General features: G+C 47.2%; 1 protein-coding gene across 5 annotated transcripts in view; it reads left to right on the top strand.

The window, feature by feature from the left end:
• Positions 1-17060, top strand: part of HMOX2 (heme oxygenase 2) — a 42327-nt gene extending 25267 nt beyond the window's left edge. For 2 of the 5 annotated variants that reach the window (XM_055242893.2, XM_055242889.2), the window contains exons 2-6: positions 12636-12762; positions 14053-14170; positions 14862-15353; positions 16573-16699; positions 16790-17060. In XM_055242893.2, coding sequence (XP_055098868.1) covers positions 12677-12762; positions 14053-14170; positions 14862-15353; positions 16573-16699; positions 16790-16917 — 951 coding nt within the window. In that variant the 5' untranslated portion in view covers positions 12636-12676 and the 3' untranslated portion in view covers positions 16918-17060. Of the gene's footprint in view, positions 1-2331; positions 2487-2603; positions 2727-5789; positions 5809-12635; positions 12763-14052; positions 14171-14861; positions 15354-16572; positions 16700-16789 lie in introns of those variants that run through there. The other 3 variants (XM_055242890.2, XM_055242894.2, XM_055242892.1) reach the window with 3 other exon arrangements.
• Positions 17061-17448: the final 388 nt, after the last annotated feature.

The raw sequence follows: 17448 nt of genomic DNA, 5'->3' as shown, positions 1-17448 counted from the left end.
GTAGTATTGTGCGGTGCAGAAAGGACTTCTGTGCATATGCCTGCTGTTACACTTGTTGAACCCAGTTTCTAGAAACTTTCATTCAGATGAAGGGATTCGGTCTTCTTATCATAGAATATATACAGAAATACAAATATTTACATCTTTATCTGAATTAATAGTCACATATGCCATTTATACAGATAGCGAGTTACAGCCAAGTGACAGTTGTGATGGGAGGCCGTGTCCGGGGAGTTACATACTGGTGAGGAAAGTAGAAAACATGGCTGTGGGGCCAGGCGCGGTGGCTCACGCCTGTAATCCCAGCACTTTGGGAGGCCGAGGCGGGTGGATCACGAGGTCAGATCGAGACCATCCTGGCTAACACGGTGAAACGCCATCTCTACTAAAAATACAAAAAATTAGCGGGGCATGGTGGCGGGTGCCTGTAGTCCCAGCTACTCTGGAGGCTGAGGCAGGAGAATGGCGTGAACCCGGGAGGTGGAGCTTGCAGTGAGCCGAGATAGCGCCATTGCACTCCAGCCTGGGCGACAGAGTGAGACTCTACTCACAAAAAAAAAAAAAGAAAACATGGCTGTGAAAATTTAACACATTGACTAGGCAGAGTAATGCATGGTGATCTGTTTTCTCTTCGCCCCAATCCTGAAAGGTTTCTTTGAACAGCTGGAGTGTCTAGAAAGCTTTCCTAGAAAGCTAGTGTACATTTTACTAAGTAATCACTGTGTCACTTAGATTTTCTGCTCTTTTTTTTTTTTTATTATACTTTAGGTTTTAGGGTACATGTACACAATGTGCAGGTTTGTTACATATGTATCCATGTGCCATGTTGGTTTGCTGCACCCATTCACTCGTCATTTAGCATTAGGTATATCTCCTAATGCTGTCCCTCCCCCTCCCCCCGATTTTCTGCTCTTTAAGTGTGGTTATGAGATGTGTTCCAAATAATTTGTTACTAACCATGAAGTTGATGAATGCTTTGCCTTTAAAAAAATAAGTTTGGGAGGGGTGCAGTGGCTTATGCTTGTATTCCCAGCACTTTGGGAGGCTGAGGCAGGCAGCTCGCTTGAGTCCAGGTGTGGTGGCGTGTGCCTGTAGTCCCAGCTACTTCGGGGGCTGAAGCAAGAGGATCACTTGAGCCTGGGAAATCCAGGCTGCAGTGAGCTATGATCACACAACTGCACTCCAGGCTGTGTGAAAAGGTGAGACTTTTTAAAAAAATAAAGTTTGGCCAGTCATGGTGGCTCATACCTGTAATCACAGCACTTTGAGAGGTCAAAATGGGAGGATTGTTGAGGCTAGGAGGTCAAGACCAGTCTGGGTTCGATTGGGTTAAACATTATCCCTGTAAGTTGGCTCTCATTCTGAGAAGTTGTTTAGAGTAGAAGAGAGGACTGCATTTACAGCTAATTGTTAGTAATTTCACATCATCTGCAATATATTTTCTGGGCACTCTGCCCGACTACTCCTATGGGACGTTGTCATTCATGTGCAAATCAGGACCTATATACTAAGAGAGGAAAACAGTTGAGGACCTCCTTTTTTTAGGAACTCTTGGTGCCTTGTGCATTAAGATAGTGAGTCAGAGGATAAGAAGGAAGCAGATTCCACTCCCCTTACCACTCTTTGGGTGTAGGCAGGGCCTGCTGGTAGTGCTGGGAAAGCCGACCATCCTTCTTTTTTTTTTTTTTTTTTTTTTTTTTTTTTTTTTTTTTTTTTGAGACGGAGTCTTGCTCTTTCGCCCAGGCTGGAGTGCAGTGGCGCAATCTCGGCTCACTGCAAGCTCCGCGACCATCCTTCTTTGAGCAAGTCCAGTAGCTGCTGCCGCTAGTTCCGTCCCACCGTAGGCACAGTCTGTGTAGGATGAGCCAACCATATGTGGAGTTACTGGTTCTTGGTCTGGGCTTGTTCCTTGCCCCAGCTTCAGCCCCCACCAGAATCTGGGCAGTCATTGTGAAGAAGCCTAGGAATAATACCTTACTCTATAGGCCTGTGGAAACGCGTAAAGATACCTTGCAAGCCCAGAGTGAGAAATTGGAGCCACCTTGTTCGATTGACCAAAGGCTTGTCCTTTGGAGTTACTAATTTTACAGGAAGTTTATGTTAACATACTTTCTATCCATTGCACTACCATTCCTGAGGCACAATATATTTCAGTAGGCAGAAAGATAGGACTGCTTAGATTTTAAACACTCAGTACATGCTTGACACAGTTTAGTCTATTTCTCTTTAGTTACTATGGCAGTGGGTGCTATAGAAATGTGCAGACCCTACTGTGACCTCCCTTTGGTATAGGGATGCTCTGGAGCCCCTGGGTTCCTTGTCCACTAAGGTCTGGCAGGTCTGATTGCCTCTTTTCAGGCACTGAGTGGTGGGGTATGCCATCCTCCCCTGCTGGAACCAGCCTTGGCCTGCCCTGTTAGTCATCAAAAATAGATCTCACTAGGGAACAATCTTCTCAGGTTGTTGTGTAATCTGAGTGAGCCAAGGTGAGTGTTTTGGGGACAAGCAGCATCAACTTCGGAATCTTCAACTGGGCCTGAGCACTTATTTCTCAGAAATAATAGAATCTTGCTCACTTTTCTTTCTTTTTTTTTTTTTTTTAAGATGGAGTCTCGCTCTGTTGCCCAGGCTGGAGTGCAGTGGATCAATCTCAGCTCATTGCAGCCTCCACCTCCTGGGTTCAAGTGATTCTCCTGCCTCAGCCTCCTGTGTAGCTGGGATTACAGGCGTGCGCCACCATGCCTGGCTAATCATTCTATTTTTAGTAGAGACAGGGTCTCACCATGTTGGCCAGGCTGCTCTCAAACTCCTGACCTCAAGTGATCTGCCCACCTTGGCCTCCCAAAGAGCTGGGATTATAGGCATGAGTCACCATGCTTGGCCTCTTGCTCACTTTTCATACTAAAATAACAAATTACAGCCTGTAGTTTAACCTCTCTACTGCATGCATAAATGCAGTGTGGTACGAGTGCCTCTGTAGCCCATAACTTCAGTTTCCTTGTTGCTAGCAGTCTGTGGTGACACCATACTAATCTCACATGCAGGAACCAATGAGGATTAGCCAGGGACACAGGAGGAGTCACCTTGCATTCAGAATGACTCAAGTTTAGTCTCAACTTGACCATTAGCTCTCTGAGTGACCTTACCCATGTTAATTCTCTTGATCTTAGTTTCTTCAGAGCCAATGAGACAGTGCTTGAAAGTGACTTAGCCTGGTATACCCAGGTCTGTCAGACTTACAGTCTGGTGCTCTCTTAGGTGAACTTGAGGGCCTTCTGCCAAGGCAGAATGGCTTCTTTTAAAAAAAAAATATTTTATTTTTTTGTAGAGACAGGGATCTCACTGTGTTTCCTAGGCTGGTCTCAAACTCCTGGACTCAAGTGATCCTTCAGCCTCGGCCTCCCAAAGTGCAGAGATTATAGGTGTGAGCTACCAGTACCAGCCTCCAGGAATGGCTTCTAAGGCTTCAGGCTGTTTGTAGAGAGGAAAGCATCTGGGAGCTGATGGCACTCAGGTTTCCCAAAATGACAGTTCTGCATATGCACCTTAATCACCTACTTTTTTTCCCTCCACCCCCAAATGCTATTCACAGTCCTTGTTAATGATAGAAGCTGAAGCTTACAGGTGACAATTTTTGTGCCTGTATGAAAGGAAACATGACTGACTCCACTTATCCACAGGACACCTGCTTTCAAGGTTGTTCAGTGTTGGAATAATTTTTGCCTGATGGTAACCTAGGGATGACTCAAGGTTTCATCAGTTAAAGCCAGCCCTATGGGATGCGTGAAGCCTAGGCTCTGTCCCTATAAAAATCCCACCAGAACCATTTTAGAATTCACTCAGGACTTCACCCCTCCCCCTCCTGGTGCTGCTTATGGAATCCTCATCTCAGCCTTGGGACACGTTCTCCTCATATAAAGCGAGGTGGCAGTGAAGGAACAGGGGCGAGTCTTGTGCTCATTTCAGTTACAATAGGAAACTACCAGGACTCATCGTTGTCCCAACAATAGTCGATTCCAGGCCCCTTCTTTGAACTCATTTCAGTGTTTTGGGTTCCGTCCTTGGTGTCTGTCTTCACTGCTTGCTCAGTTATATTTGAACATGGCTAGAGATGAGCACACTTCTCTTCTCCAGTAAAAAAGCCTGCAACAAAAGTCTTGGACTTCTTGAACTGCTCTCGGTTTTTTTTTTTAATTCAATATATTTTTTGAGATGGAGGGGTCTCACTTTGTTGCCCAGGATGGTGTTGAACTCCTGGCCAAAAGTGATCCTTCTGTCTGTGTTCCAAAGTGCAGAGATTACAGGCTTGAACTACCACAACCGGTCTCTTGTCAGTTTTTGAGGTTACTTAAGAGGTTAGTGCCTTTAAATTAGTTTGCAGTTGTTTTGCTTTTGCCTTCCTTCTTGCCCAAACGTGCAAGTGCTTATTTAGTAAATCTGACTTAAGTGCTTTGTGTCCCCAGAGTCTCCACTTTTCCAGGATTCATTGTCTTTTTTTTTTTTTTTGAGACACAGTCTTGCTCCGTTGCCCACGCTGGAGTGCAGTGGCACTATCGGCTCACTGCTACCTCCACCTCCTGGGTTCAAGCAATTCTTGTGCCTCAGCCTCCCGAGTATTTGGGATTGCAGTCACACGCCACCACATCTGGCTAGTTTTTTTATATTTTTAGTAGAGATGGGGTTTTGCCATGTTGGCCAGGCTGGTCTCGAATGCCTGACCTCAGGTAATTTACCCACTCAGCCTCTCAAAGTGCTGGGATTACAGACATGAGCCACCACACCCGGCTGGATTCAGTCTTAACTTGCTCTTTTTTTTTTTTTTGAGTCTCCCTTGCCAGGCTGGAGTGCAATGGTGTGATCATAGCTCACTGCATCCTTGAACTCCTGGGGTCAAAAGATCCTCTTGCCCCAGTTTCCTGAGTGGTTGGGACTACAGGCGTGTGTCACCACGCCTGGCTAATTTTATTTTTCATAGAGACAAGGTCTGACTGTGTTGCCCAGGCTAGTCTTGAGCTCCTAGGCTTAGGTGATCCTCCCACCTTGGCCTCCCAAAGTGTCGGGATTATAGGTGTGAGCCACTGCACCCAGCCTGGATTTGCTCTTTTATCAAGAGGTTAATAGTTATTCTTCCGTTCAATGAACTGTGGGATTGAATTCCCCCAGTGATTGAAATGAAAGGGCTTATGTATAACATTTCCTGAGGAGTGGTAGTACCAGAGTTCAGAGGAGACCTCAGGCCATTTATTCTATAAACTCAGAAGCTATAGTTCTAGATGATGTGGCTTCTTCAGGGTGTTGAGAAGTCTCTGTTATCTAGTGCCTTATTGGATTAGAGCTGATTGAGCTGTCTGCTGCCCCAAACATGTGGCTCAGCCAATCTCCAGTGGCATCTGCAATGTGGATATTCTAGCCTGCAGTGGTCATGTGGCTCACCTTAGAAAGGGCAGATATTCCTATTTCCTGATGCTGCCGGAGAATGAGGTCTAAGTCAGAAGTCCTCAGGTGTGACCTGCCCAGAACGATCTGAAATTGCTGGATTTCTTGTTCTTCCTCAGTGTTTAACAATCACCCAATTGCTCATTCTCACCAGCAACTTCCTCGGTAAGAAGTTAATATTTGAGGTGGTGCTGCATGTTGTCAAACATTCATACATGTTAGCCCACTTAGTCTTCACAGCACACGGTGGATTAATGGATTTTTAAACGCTGGTATTTATGCATGATGGAATACTACTCAGCCATAAACAAGAAGGAAATTCTGTCATTTGTGACTACATGGATGCATCTAGAGGACATTATGCTAAGTGAAGTAAGCCAAAGAAAGAAAGACAAATGGCGCATGATATCACTTATATGTGAAATCTGAAAATCAAGTCAAAGTTATAGAAGGAGAGTGTAAGATGTTGGTTACCAGCGGCTGGGGGAAGGGAAAGGTGGGTGTGGAAAGGGGAGATGTTGATCAAAGGGTACAAAATTTCAGTTAGGAGAAATAAGGTCTGATGATCTGTGTTACAGCATGGTAACTATAGTTAATATAGTTACTATTATAATAGTATACTTCAAAATTGCTAAAAGAGTGGATTTTAAAAGTTCTCACCACAAAGAAATGATAAGCATATGAGCTGATGGATATGTTAATAACCCTGATTTGATTATTCCCCAATGTATACATGTGTCCAAACATCACACTGTACCCCATAAATATAATTGTCAGTTAAAAACTTAGAAGAGTCAAGTCAGATCTGAAGAGAAGTCAAAACAGATTTCATACAGTTAATTTAGAGATATGGCACCCAATTAAAAATTTGTATTACTTTACTTGGTGTTTTAGAATTTAACTGTTATTTTTCTTGTTACACACACAGGCACAGGCGCACAAATCCTCCATTTAACTGGCTTTCTCAGTAGGAACTCCATCTGTGTATTTGCAACAGCTGTAACTCAGGTTGGATGCTCCCCAGAATGCTGGCCTATAAGTCATATTGGACCCTGATCTGAATCTGAGGGAATCTGGATCTGTCTTGTAGGAAGCTTTTGGTTTAACTGGGAAGACAGGATGACAGTCAGTTGTGGAAGCTGAAGCGTAATCACCTCATATTAATATGGTGGCAATTTTATATTGGAGTGAGCTCTGAGCTGCAAACAGCCTTCTAAGAAGCAGGCAGGAGACCCCCATCCAGGGTGATGGTAAGAATCCTGATGCCCAGCTGCAAGGTGTTCAGCAGGGAGGGAGCACTGGTGGAGTCCCAGTGCAGAAGTCTCTGAGCAGCCACTTAGCCTCCCTGTGCATGTGAGATAACAACCCGAGTTCATGTTGTGGGCATCTCATGCAGTGCAGTAGCTGGTCACTGTCAAGTGTCACTATTTCATTGAGTCAGAAGCCTACAGAACTGTTCTTATTCCAGGGAGTGAGTCAGTCTGCTGTTCCTTACTCGGTGCTGGCTGAGCTCAGCAACCTGCTCTCTTCCTTCTGTTCAGGTCTCTCCAGGGCAAAGAAGTCTTTATTGTTCCTTTCTGTATCACCAGATGGGAAATGACTTATAATATAGTCCTTAGATTATATTCCCATCTGGCAGCAATGCACTGAGTTACCTGACCTGAAATTTGTTGGACTTAGTCTCCGTGGAGGAGGATTTAGCGTCTTTGTTGTCTCAGAAGTCCTAGTAGTGCCTCATGCCAGCAATTTAGCAGGAGCAAAAGCTTTGACACAGTGTTCTGGATCTGCTGAGCTGGTCTAAAGGAACCTCTTTTGCTTGAAGTAACTGTGATAGGAACTTTGTTACTGCTTCTTTTAGCTCAGCTGTTGGAATGAGAATCAGCAGCTGATCAGGTGAACAGTTAGGAGTACTGGAATTATGGAGTAGTGGAGGTAGATTTTATAAAGAGGGTCACAGTTTTTTGGAAATGGGAAAGAGAGAGGGTAGACTGGCCTTTCTAGAATTTGTAATAGGAAAGAGGACCCAGGAGCTTCCATTGACTAGTTAGTTAATGCAGTGAAGGATCTTAGCTGGTTTGCTTGGTCTAATTCCTGTCTCTTGGTTTCTTTTTTCCCTTCCCTTCCCTGCCTTCCTCTCCCTCTTCCCTTTTTCTTTCCAAGAGAATTGAGTCACTCCAGGTAAAAGAAGCAGCCAGTTGGATAAGAAGTCCAACAAAAAACAAGTATTTATAGCTCTCCAAATTTCCCGCTTGTCATTATCAGTATACTTTTGCACACAGTTATAGTCAGTGTTTGGGGTCCTTTTTAAAAAAATAAAAAGTTTCTGTAGGCTTTTCCATGCATGAACACAGCTTATCAACTTGCCCCAGCTGTGCCAGGATTCCATTGTTAACTGTTGTTTGAGCAGTCATGCCCTTTGTTCTTTGGCTGTGTGTTGTTTTTTTCCTAACATCATAGTATGGCTATGTATTATTTTGATACAGATTACGATTACTATTACTATTTATTGAAGTGTATTTCCCAGAGTGGAATATTTTAGGATCTTTTTTTCTCTTTTGTGGGGGGTGGGGAACATGTAGCTTCTTGTGGATATTAGAGATGGAAGTCTAAAAACGTTCTACGTTTATGATTTGGCCCTCAATTTTCTAGAGATTCCAATGGTTCCTGCAAAGAAAAGAGCATTCAAGTATAGAAACCAGCCAGACTAAGTCTGGACATGTAGCTTTTCAGAAAGTGAAAAAAAAATTATGTTTCTGCCGTTGCAAGGTGGCCTCTGAATGCCACACTGTGGGGCCACTCCCTTGGACAGTGGCTAGGCCACAAGGTCGCCTCCCCTGGCCCCAGTCTGTGGGTTGAATGTGCTAACCGAACCTTCCCAGGAGCCTCCTCTGCCCCCAGTCCCCAGCCCCCAGGTCTGTACAGATGGTAGTTGGTACTTTCAGCCCACCTTGAGGACTCAGTATTCTTCCTGTTAGCTTTCCTTCAAAGTAAAATTGGTAGAACCTGTTTTGAGTGTAGAAAATTTGAAGTTGTGGACAGCAGATTACAAAAAATTGCATATTATTGGCATCATGCACGAGATGTTCTCCTTCCTTCCTCTCCCTATATTTTTTTAGTTGGATGTTTTTACTCAACAAGTATTTATTGAGAGTCTAGTATTTTCCAGACCCTGGAGCTATAGCAGTGGAAAAGATAGCTCTGGTCCAGAGTTTGGCTTCCCACGGGCTGGGAGGTCAGAACCAGGAGCTGGCGCACAGGAGTGAGGTTGAAGAGGGTGTGCCTAAGGGGAGCTAACACAAGTAAAGTGCTGCTGAGAAAATGCCCAAGTGGGTGCCAAAGGAAGCAGCTTTCTCTTCCCCCTTTTTTTTTTTTTTTTTTTTTTTTTTGAGACAGAATCTTGCTCCGTCGCCCAGGCTGGAGTGCAGTGGCATGATCTTGGCTTACTGCAATCTCCGCCTCCCGGGTTCAAGGGATTTTCCTGCCTTAGCCTCCTGAGTAGCTGGGATTACAGGTGCCCGCCACCATGCCTGGCTCATTTTTGTATTTTTAGTAGAGATGGGCTTTCACCATGTTGGCCAGGCTGGTCTCGGAACTGCTGACCTCAGGTGATCTGCCCACCTCGGCCTCCGTAAATGCTGGGATTACAGGTGTGAACCACTGTGCCTGGCCCCTTTTTGTATTTTTAAGAGAAGCAAAAGGACTTGTTGTTTAATTAAGCAAGACTATACTCTCCCAGAGCATGCAGTTATTATTGAGTAAAACACAGTTAATGAGATTTAATCACGTTCCCTATCACTGTTGTGCAGCATGATAATTAGGTGCAAATGGCAAGAAGCATACTCAAGTTATTGCAGTTGGTAACCTGGGCCATGGATCGCACTTGTCTTTGCCTCATTTTGCCTGTAAGGAGCATGGGGCCTGTGGTCCTGGGGTACCTGGACCCTCAGCCTGATGTTTGTGTGCCCTCAGCCTGGTCTTTTGCTTCCATCACCCATCTAGAGGCTCCGGGGCCCTTTACTGCACCCCTCCCTCCTCTAGATAGCTCAGTGTTTTCATCCCAGCACCCTTTTCTCTGCTGCCTGAGAACTGAGCAGCCAGAGACAAATTTTGGCTCTCAGGGTCTTCAAGGGTGTACAGCAAAACTGTTCTTATTATTTATTTATTATTAAGTATTTTATTTTATTTATTTATTTTTGAGACAGAGTCTTGCTCTGTCGTCCAGGCTGGAGTGCAGTGTGGCATGATCTTGACTCACTGCAACCTCTGTCTCCCAGGCTCAAGAAATCCTCCTCCATCAGCCCCCCAAGTAGCTGGGATTACAGGCATGTGCTACCACGCTTGGCCAATTTTTGTATTTTTAGCAGAGACGGGGTTTTACCTGTTTGGCCAGGCTGGTCTCGAACTCCTGACCTCAGGTAATCTGCCTGCCTCGGCCTCCCAAAGTGCTGGGATTACAGGCGTGAGCCACCACGCCTGGCCTTTTTAAATTTTTTTTTAAGATGGACTCTCGCTCTGTTCCCCAGGCTGGAGTGCAATGGCTCGATCTTGGCTCACTGCAACCTCCGCCTCCCAGGTTCAAGCAATTCTCCTGCCTCAGCCTCCTGAGTAGCTGGGATTACAGGTGTGTGCCACCATGCCTGGCTAATTTTTGTATTTTTAGTAGAGACAGGGTTTTACCACGTTGGCCAGGCTGGTCTCGGACTCCTGACCTCGTGATCTGCCCACGTCAGCCTCCCAAAGTGTTGGGATTACAGGCGTGAGCCACCGCGCCCGGCCAGCAAAGCTGTACTTTTACAAAAAAGAAAACATTTATAACTCAAGGTCTGAAGGCCCACGTGAGGCTTATTCTACAGCTTGCAGTGCCTGTTTTGGCCCCTTGGTAAGTGGATGCACAGCTGGGCAGCCTTATGCTATCTCTGTGAACCACCCGTTTCTGGCTTTGTTCATAATATTCCCTTGATAGAGGCCCTCCCCGACCCCTGCCCCAAATCCTGTCTGTGTTGAGGGTCCTGCCTGAGGAAGCCCTCTGCATACTGTTCCCTCCATGTAATACCTGCCTGCTTTCACATTCTTCTAGACTGTGCTGTGCATCGTACAGTTCATCAGTGTTATTGCAGAAAAGAGTGTCTCTGATTTGGAGTCAGAAGATTCCATTTTTCTGTACATCCCGATGTTTATTTTCTGAGTGTTCTCAGACATCACTAAGCCTCAGTCAAAATAAAGTATGATCATGATGTAACGTTCATTGAGTGCTTTCCACATGGTAGGCATTGTGCTATATGAGTTATCGCTTGACTTCCTAAAATAATCTCAGTATAGATGCGAAATCTAAAGGTGAGAGAGACGGTTCAAAAAGACCTCAGCGAGCAAACCGTGTACTATAATATCCTAAAAGATAACAAAAATGTAACTAGGTATCTAGAGAAAACTCAGGAAGGATATGTGCCTTGAGCCTTTTAAGGACCATTTCTTACACTTCTTTGTTCTTCCTGACACCTGTTTCTGGGTAGAGCACATAGAAAATGCTCAGTAAATAAGTTCTTTTTCCTTGGCCCAGTTTGGCCTGATTTGGCCCCAGTTCTGTCTTTGTGAGTTACTTTATTAGTTGTTGGTGCTACTGTGCTGCTATTCATGTGGAAGTTTCCCCAAATGGGCTGTGCCTTACATTGCCTGAGCAGAAGCCCCGAGGGATGGAGGATGAGCTTGCCTTGTTATGGGACTGTGTTTCCCTGGCTGACGAAGGCTCAGCATTTGCAGCAGGCAATGGGAATTAATTGGCCAACTTAATATTTCCTTCAGCCTAGCAAAGTCCTGAGTAGGCTAGGGACAGTCTGCTTTTTTGGTAACTCCTGTAGGCTGCCTTCTGCACAAGGCACCCAGTCTCTCACAGGTAGGATGAACTGGCTTCAGTACGCTTGCAGAGGGGTGGAACTGTGTGTTGCTTGCCAAGCTTTTTGTTTCCCTAAAGTTTTTGAGGTTTTCTTTGTTTTTGGTAACTTTCAATTTTTTCTTTCTTTTTTTTTTTTTTTTTGAGACAGAGTTTCACTCTTATTGCCCAGGCTGGAGTGCAGTGGCGCGATCTTGGCTCACTGCAACCTCTGCCTACTAGGTTCAAGCGATTCTCCTGCCTCAGCCTCCCGAGTAGCTGGGATTATAGGCATGCACCACCACATCCGGCTAATTTTGTATTTTTAGTAGAGACAGGGTTTCTCCATGTTGGTCAGGCTGGTCTTGAGCTCCTAACCTCAGGTGATCCACCCACCTTGGCCTCCCAAAGTGGTGGGATTACAGGCATAAGCCACTGTGTCCGGCCTAACTTTTAATTTTGATAGTTTTTTTTGTTTTGTTTTGTTTTGTTTTGTTTTTTTTAGACAGAGTTTCGCTCTTGTTGCCCAGGCTGGAGTGCAATGGCATGATCTCGGCTCACTGCAACTTCTGCCTCCTGGGCTCAAGAGATTCTCCTGCCTGAGCCTCCCGAGTAGCTGGGATTATAAGTGCGCACCACCATGCCCAGCTATTTTTTGTATTTTTAGTAGAGACAGGGTTTCACCATGTTGACCAGGCTAGTCTTGAACTCCAGTCTGCCTCAGCTTCCCAAAGTGCTGTGATTACAGGTGTGAGCCACCGTGCCCTGCCTTGATACAGTTTTAAGCATACAGAAAAATGGTAAGAATAGTACAAAGAACTCTCATACCTCTTCCCCAGATTCACTGCTAGGATTTTGCCTTGTTTGCTGTTCTGACTTGCCAGTGTCCCCCACCCTGCAGCGTATGCACATGCACACACACTCTCTTCTGAACCATCTGACAGGGAGTTGCAAGCAGTGTACCTTTACTTCTGAATACCCCAGCGTGTATTTCTTAGGAACAAAGACATTCTCTTATATAATCGCAGTACGATTATTTTTAAAAACCAGCAAGCTTAATGTCAATACAATGCTATTATCTAATACATTGTTCATATTCAGATTTTTTCCATATTCCACTGTGGTCCCAGCAATGGCAGAGCTTTATTTTATTTTATTATTATTATTATTTTTTTTTTTATTTTTTTTTTTTTCAGAGCTTTATTTTAAAGAAAACAATCCTGGGGTGTGTGGGTGTCACCTTGGTTACATTGGCTCCGACGAAAGAACTGGCAGGTATTTGGGGAAGTGACTGCCGTGGGTGCCACATCACCAGCTCCTTGTGTCTCTGCAGGACCAGAGGAGCGAGAGCAGCAAGAACCACACCCAGCAGCAATGTCAGCGGAAGTGGAAACCTCAGAGGGGGTAGACGAGTCAGAGAAAAAGAACTCTGGGGCCTTAGAAAAGGAGAACCAAATGAGGTGAGCGATGGGGGCTGGCTGCACTGAATCAGGTGGGCCCAGCACCTGTCGTGCTCAGCACACCTGGTTTTGTCTGCCGGCAGCACTGGGGGGTGGCCATGGGCCATGAGCTCTGGACCCCTGGGTGCCTGCTTGGCCCTGCAGGGACTGCATACAGCTTCTGCTGCTTAGAACTCTCCCCACTGGTCCATTGTCTCATCCAAGGAGGCAGGGCAGGTGTTCCTGGGAGTGCTGATAGGATTTGATGGTAGTTATCGTTTTTTCTTCTTAAAAACTTGCGTGTTTCCTCATCTGGGCTGAGAAACGGTAAACGCGGGCAAAGCTGGCTCTGTTCAGTATTTTACCCCATAAAATGGAGTAACTCTGACTGCAGGGCAGCCTTTCCTTACTCTATATAGGGACAGCTCATGCTAAACCTGAGCTTCCAGGCCTTGTTCTGCATCGTTAGCCTCTCATTATAGCCCTGTCATTGGCCAAGTTTTTTTTTTATCCCTTGAAATAATTGCTAATAATAAATTAATTCTCAGCACATGGATGATAACGAGCTAATCTCCTAAAGAAGACAGCAGAAGCCAGACCATAAGGCCAAATTTTTGTCACTCTTGTAGGTGGATTGTGTGGATACATGTAAGCCCCTGCCCAAGTACCACCATCTTTAGGATCACGTTTTCTACCTTGTCCATCTGTCCACACACCTTTACAACTGTGTAATTTCGTTAAGCAGCACAAACCCAAGGTCCTGGCCCCAGCCTCTCGGTTCTCTCTTTTGCATCCTTCCGTGCTTGGTCCTAGTCACATATAGTCCCAAAGAAGCTGTGGGTCCAAGGTGGGAGGAAGGCAGTAGGGCCATCTGAGGAGACCCACGGTCACAGCCTTACCAAGGTGTGTGAATTCCAGGAGACACGTTCCAAGGCTGTTCTTACAGAAGCCAGCAAATACTGATGGAAATACAGATGTGTGTCTCTTCGACCACTAGGTGGCCACAGAAGCAAAGCGTTGCTCATTTGGGTGGTTCCCAACACAGACACATGGACGTGGGTACTATTCTCAAGGAGCAGGCCACAGTTATCCCTTGTGTCCTGAGTCTTTGGAGCAGACTGTCATGTCTGCTTGCCCTGTGTTCCCTGACAAGTTCCTGCTATTTGTGTTGGAGTGAAGTGTCTGAGAAGCCCCAGCCTCCAGTACAACAGGTGGTCACCGTGGGGTTTGGACTCAATCTTCTTCCTGTGGTCCTTTCTGGGAAGCTGGGAAGGGCTAATTGACACACAAACACCTCCTATCTCTCCACAGAATGGCTGACCTCTCGGAGCTCCTGAAGGAAGGGACCAAGGAAGCACACGACCGGGCAGAAAACACCCAGTTTGTCAAGGACTTCTTGAAAGGCAATATTAAGAAGGAGCTGTTTAAGGTTTGTGCCCCGCATTGGGTTTCAGACTGTCATACGGGGTTGGGGTGGGGGCCTTAGTCCCATGAGAAAAGTGCCCCTGGAGCCACTCTGAGGGAAAAGCTGGGCTTTTCTCCACACTCCATTCCTTCTTGACGTTAAGCTCTGGCTCTCGGCTGGGTACGGTGGCTCAGGTCTGTAATCCCAGCACTTTGGGAGGCCAAGGCAGGTGGATCACTTGAGGCCAGGAGTTTGAGACCAGCCTGGCCAACATGGTGAAACCCTGTCTCTACTAAGAATACAAAAATTAGCCAGGTGTGGTGGCACATGCCTGTACTCCCAGCTACTTGGGAGGCTGAGGTGGGAGAGTCACTTGAACCTGGGAGGTGGAGGTTACAGTGAGCCGAGATCGCCCCACTGTACTCCAGCCTGGGTGACACAGCGAGACTCTTTCCCCCGCCAAAAAAAAAAAATGGTTCTCATGGCTTAGACATAGTGGTGTGAAGGAAGCAAAAGTATGGGTGTTCCAAAGACTTCACCATGCCATTCCTTTAAGAAACACAAAAGCTTCCTTGTGTGTTAAATAATTCACTACATAAAAATGGGCCATAGGATTGGTTCTTCGGGGTTAGGGGTTGTCACTTGAGCCTCTGCATCCAGCTGCTTGGATGTGGTGTGCTCAGGCATGGCTGGCCTCCTCCTGTCACCTCCACAGCTGGCCACCACGGCACTTTACTTCACATACTCAGCCCTCGAGGAGGAAATGGAGCGCAACAAGGACCATCCAGCCTTTGCCCCCTTGTACTTCCCCATGGAGCTGCACCGGAAGGAGGCACTGACCAAGGACATGGAGTATTTCTTTGGTGAAAACTGGGAGGAGCAGGTGCAGTGCCCCAAGGCTGCCCAAAAGTATGTGGAGCGGATCCACTACATAGGGCAGAACAAGCCAGAGCTACTGGTGGCCCATGCATACACCCGCTACATGGGGGACCTCTCGGGGGGCCAGGTGCTGAAGAAGGTGGCCCAGCGAGCACTGAAACTCCCCAGCACAGGGGAAGGGACCCAGTTCTATCTGTTTGAGAATGTGGACAATGCCCAGCAGTTCAAGCAGCTCTACCGGGCCAGGATGAACGCCCTGGACCTGAACATGAAGACCAAAGAGAGGATCGTGGAGGAGGCCAACAAGGCTTTTGAGTATAACATGCAGGTACTATTGGGGGCTGCCAGCTGCCAGGGCTGAAGAGGGAAACTTTGACAGTGGTAGCAGATCCATAGTAGCCTAGGAAGGCACACATGGCGTTAGGACAGATGAGCTGCAGGGTGCCGAGAGGAAGGTGGCCACCAGATTGGCCACCAGAGCTTGTGGGCCCAGTGGGTGGTTCCCAGCATGGAGGCCTGGTGTGATAGATGCCAGTGGGTAGTGTTTTGGGAAGGGTGAGTCCTCTAGCACATAGAGGGGTCTGGGAGAATGGAGCTGGCTTCCTCCCTCACTGCAGGATGCTGGTCTTGAAGAATGGATAATTTTCTTTTTAGTTAAGTTTTGCTCTGAAAAGCCCTTTGTAAGTTAATAGAGAGCCAGTGCCACCAAGGAGAGTAAGTAAGCTCTGTTTACAAGTAGCCTTTAGATGAGGCTGAACCTGAGGAGGCTTACTCTGTCCCCAGATCCTGTCAGCTTCCACTGAGGCCTCCCAGGGCACTCAGGATGGGTATGCCCTGCCACAGCCTCGTTCTCCCATATTCCAAGTTTTCTGTTGCTTCTTGATAAAAAAAATAACCAGCAGCTAAAATGGGGATGTACTCATGCCCTCCTGTCTGTGCTGTAGTAGTTTCAGTGGCTTGAGCCACCTCAGAGAAGGCTAGGCATGGGGTGCATGTCTGGTCAGTTCCCAGGGGAGACCCAGCAGTTGGCAGCCTCCTTGGGGTACCACCATCCACACCTCCCCAGAGCTCGTGCTAGGGAGGGAGGAGCATCTGGCAGTGCAGCTGCTGCCCACCAGTGCTGCTTGCTGTGTAGTTGGCACACCTGAGCAAGCTCACCTGCTCCAGCTCACTCTATCCGGAGGGCATCCTCTAAAAGAAGAGTGTGGCCGGGCGCAGTGGCTCATGCCTGTAATCCCAGCACTTTGGGAGGCTGAGGCAGGGGGATTACTTGACCCCAGGTGTTGAAGACCAGCCTGGGCAACCAAGGTGAGACACCATCTCCCCACAAAATTTAAAAACTAGCCAGGTATGGTGGTACACACATGTAGGAGGCTAAGGTGGGAGGACCATTTGAGCCTAGGAGTTTGAGGCTGCAGTGAGTTAGCCATGTTCATAACACTGCACTCCAGCCTGGGCAACAGAGACCTCATCTCAAAAGGCATTTAAAAAAAAAAAAAAAGTATGGGCAGCCCAAAGATGGCTCAGTCGATCCTCTGCTCCTGCAGATATTCAATGAACTGGACCAGGCCGGCTCCACGCTGGCCAGAGAGACCTTGGAGGATGGGTTCCCTGTACACGATGGGAAAGGAGACATGCGTAAATGCCCTTTCTACGCTGCTGAACAAGACAAAGGTAGGTCTGTGTGTCCTGAGCTCCCCTCCTGGGACAGGTGTAGCAGGAGACTCCACTGATGCCGTGTCTCCTATTGGTGCTGCCACACAGGTGCCCTGGAGGGCAGCAGCTGTCCCTTCCGAACAGCCATGGCTGTGCTGAGGAAGCCCAGCCTCCAGTTCATCCTGGCCGCTGGCGTGGCCCTAGCTGCTGGACTCTTGGCCTGGTACTACATGTGAAGGACCCATCATGCCATGCCGGTACCCTCCCGACTGACCACTGGCCTACCCCTTTCTCCAGCCCTGACTAAACTACCACCTCAGGTGACTTTTTAAAAAATGCTGGGTTTAAGAAAGGCAACCAATAAAAGCCCGATGCTAGAGCCTCTGCCTGACAGCATCCTCTCTATGGGCCATATTCCGCACTGGGCACAGGCTGTCACCCTGGGAGCAGTCGGCACAGTATAGCAGGCCTCGCCCCTGAGCCAGCTCTACTCCAGGCTTCCACACCTCTGGCTGCTTCCGGTAGTCCCTGTTTTTGCAGTACATGGGTGACTATCTATCTCCCCTGCTGGAGGTGAGTGGCCTGTAAGCCCAGGCTGTGGGAGGGGGCCTTGCTGGATGCTGCTGTACAACTTCTGGGCCTCTCTTGGACCCTGGGAGTGAGGGTGGGTGTGGGTGGAAGCCTCAGAGGCCTTAGGAGCTCATCCCTCTCACCCAGAATCCCTCTAACGCCTGGGTGAGGTTTGCTCAGCCCCAGCTTGTCTCCTC

This window comes from Symphalangus syndactylus, chromosome 14 (assembly GCF_028878055.3).
Source record: "Symphalangus syndactylus isolate Jambi chromosome 14, NHGRI_mSymSyn1-v2.1_pri, whole genome shotgun sequence".
In the NCBI taxonomy this organism is placed as follows: Eukaryota; Metazoa; Chordata; class Mammalia; order Primates; family Hylobatidae; genus Symphalangus; species Symphalangus syndactylus.
The sequence above is the reverse complement of the archived record's forward strand: the minus strand, read 5'-3'. Positions and strand labels throughout refer to the sequence as shown.